General features: G+C 45.0%; 1 protein-coding gene across 1 annotated transcript in view; it reads left to right on the top strand.

Annotated features, from left to right (window-relative positions):
* The first annotated feature begins 431 nt into the window (after positions 1 to 431).
* HEBP1 (heme binding protein 1) overlaps positions 432 to 1,674 on the top strand; it is a 21,958-nt gene continuing 20,715 nt past the window's right edge. The window contains exon 1 of the mRNA XM_023741585.1: positions 432 to 674. Within this exon, the coding sequence (XP_023597353.1) occupies positions 632 to 674 (43 nt within the window). The 5' untranslated portion in view covers positions 432 to 631. The remainder of the gene's footprint in view (positions 675 to 1,674) is intronic.

Genomic DNA, 1,674 nt, shown 5'->3' with positions numbered 1-1,674 from the left:
ATTTTGTTGTTGTTGTTATATTTCTTTATTTCCTCGATTCCAGTTTTTTCTTCTCTTTTTCTGGACCCCCCTGGCCTGATCCTCTGGTTTTCTTTTCTATTTTTCACCTCTTTGTCTTTTTATTTGGCTTTCTGGGAGAGTTCCTGCAACTTTATCATCCAACCTTATTTCTGAATTTTTCATTTCTGCCATCAGATTCGTAATCTCCGAGAGCTTTTTTGCTCTCTGAATGTCTCGTTTTCATAGCATTCTGGTGTTTCATGGATACAACATCTTCCCTTATTTCTTTGAGCATACTAACTGTATGAGGTTTTCTTCTACTTCCAACATTGTCTCTACATTCACAGAAATCCCAGGCTCTATTTCTCACGGTCCGTCATACTCAAGTCTACGTCTTCTGCCCTGCCACTATAGCCAAGCTCCTTATGGAATGTTCCTTAGCAGTGTGTGCCCCTGGTAGCCAGACTTCCTGCTTCTGAGACATCCCAGGTTGCTACTTTGTATCTGTTAAGCACTGTGTATTCTGTTTCTCAAGGAAGAAGTCTCCTATGAGGAAAGGGCCTGTGAAGGCGGGAGGTTTGCCACAGTAGAAGTGGTGGATAAGCCTGTGGATGAGGCCCTGCGGGAAGCAATGCCCAAAGTCATGAAGTATGTGGGAGGTACCAATGACAAGGGTGAGTATCCCTGAAGGGTGTGACTCTGGTCTCAAAGGCTAGCTTTGCATAGTCTCACTTTTTCAGTAGAAAGCACCAGGGAGGGGCCACAAAGCCCCTGCCCCCACCTGTTTCAGTGGCACGTGAACTTCCTGTGCTGTGCATGTAGGAGTTCATCGAAGGAAGCTCTGGGGAGACCACACTGACATCAGACCAGCCTTCCCCCTCACTTTGCATTGTCCCTGCTTAATCTTTCTGAGTTCATCTTCTCCCCCGAGTATGGAACTATATTTTCTATTGTTTTTAAAGCCTACAGTGCTTATCAAGTCTTCAGATTGGTTGGCTAGGTGAGGTGTGCCCCTAGTAAGCGAAGGCACAGGGCGAGGCCAGCATCTGATTTGAGACCTCCACACCAGGCTGGAAATCCCCGGAATCAGCCCCCTGAGAGTCAGATTCTTCGGGGGATTAAAGCTCAGTGAGCCATGAGTATGGCAGCCTCCAGGCTCTGTTATGGCCAACATTCAACATGAGGGGTCTGAGGATTCTTAGGCTGCTCCCTTTTAGACTTGGCAGTCCATGCTGGCTGCCTCCTAGATTTAAAATGATCGTCCTGAAGGTTCATGTAAGGTATGCCTGTTTGCTTATAAACCATATTTAAATATGAGCTTGACTCTTAACAAGCTGTCTAATTTGGAATACGCTGTTACCCTGGTGGCGCAGTGGTTAAGATGAGCATCTACTCGAATTTAGTGTCATGGGCGCTTGGGAAGAATAAGTTGACCCATAGAAGGTCAAGAAGAAATCCTTTCCTTCTTAACACTTTGTCATAAAATTTTAATAAAAAAAAATATATGTAGTTCCAGCAAAATGGCGCTCTAGGCAGAAGCACCACGCCGTCCCTCCACAGCAAAGATCTGAAAAACTAAGCCGAACAGAGAATACAACAATCCTGAAACCCTAAAACATCAAATGAAGAGATAAAGAACTCAGCCAAGCACCAAATGGAGTGAGAAAACTGACA

The sequence above is a fragment of the Trichechus manatus genome, unplaced genomic scaffold, assembly GCF_000243295.1.
Source record: "Trichechus manatus latirostris isolate Lorelei unplaced genomic scaffold, TriManLat1.0 scaffold00184, whole genome shotgun sequence".
Classification (NCBI taxonomy): Eukaryota; Metazoa; Chordata; class Mammalia; order Sirenia; family Trichechidae; genus Trichechus; species Trichechus manatus.
Note: the sequence above shows the minus strand (reverse complement) of the source record. Positions and strands in the feature narration are given on the sequence as shown.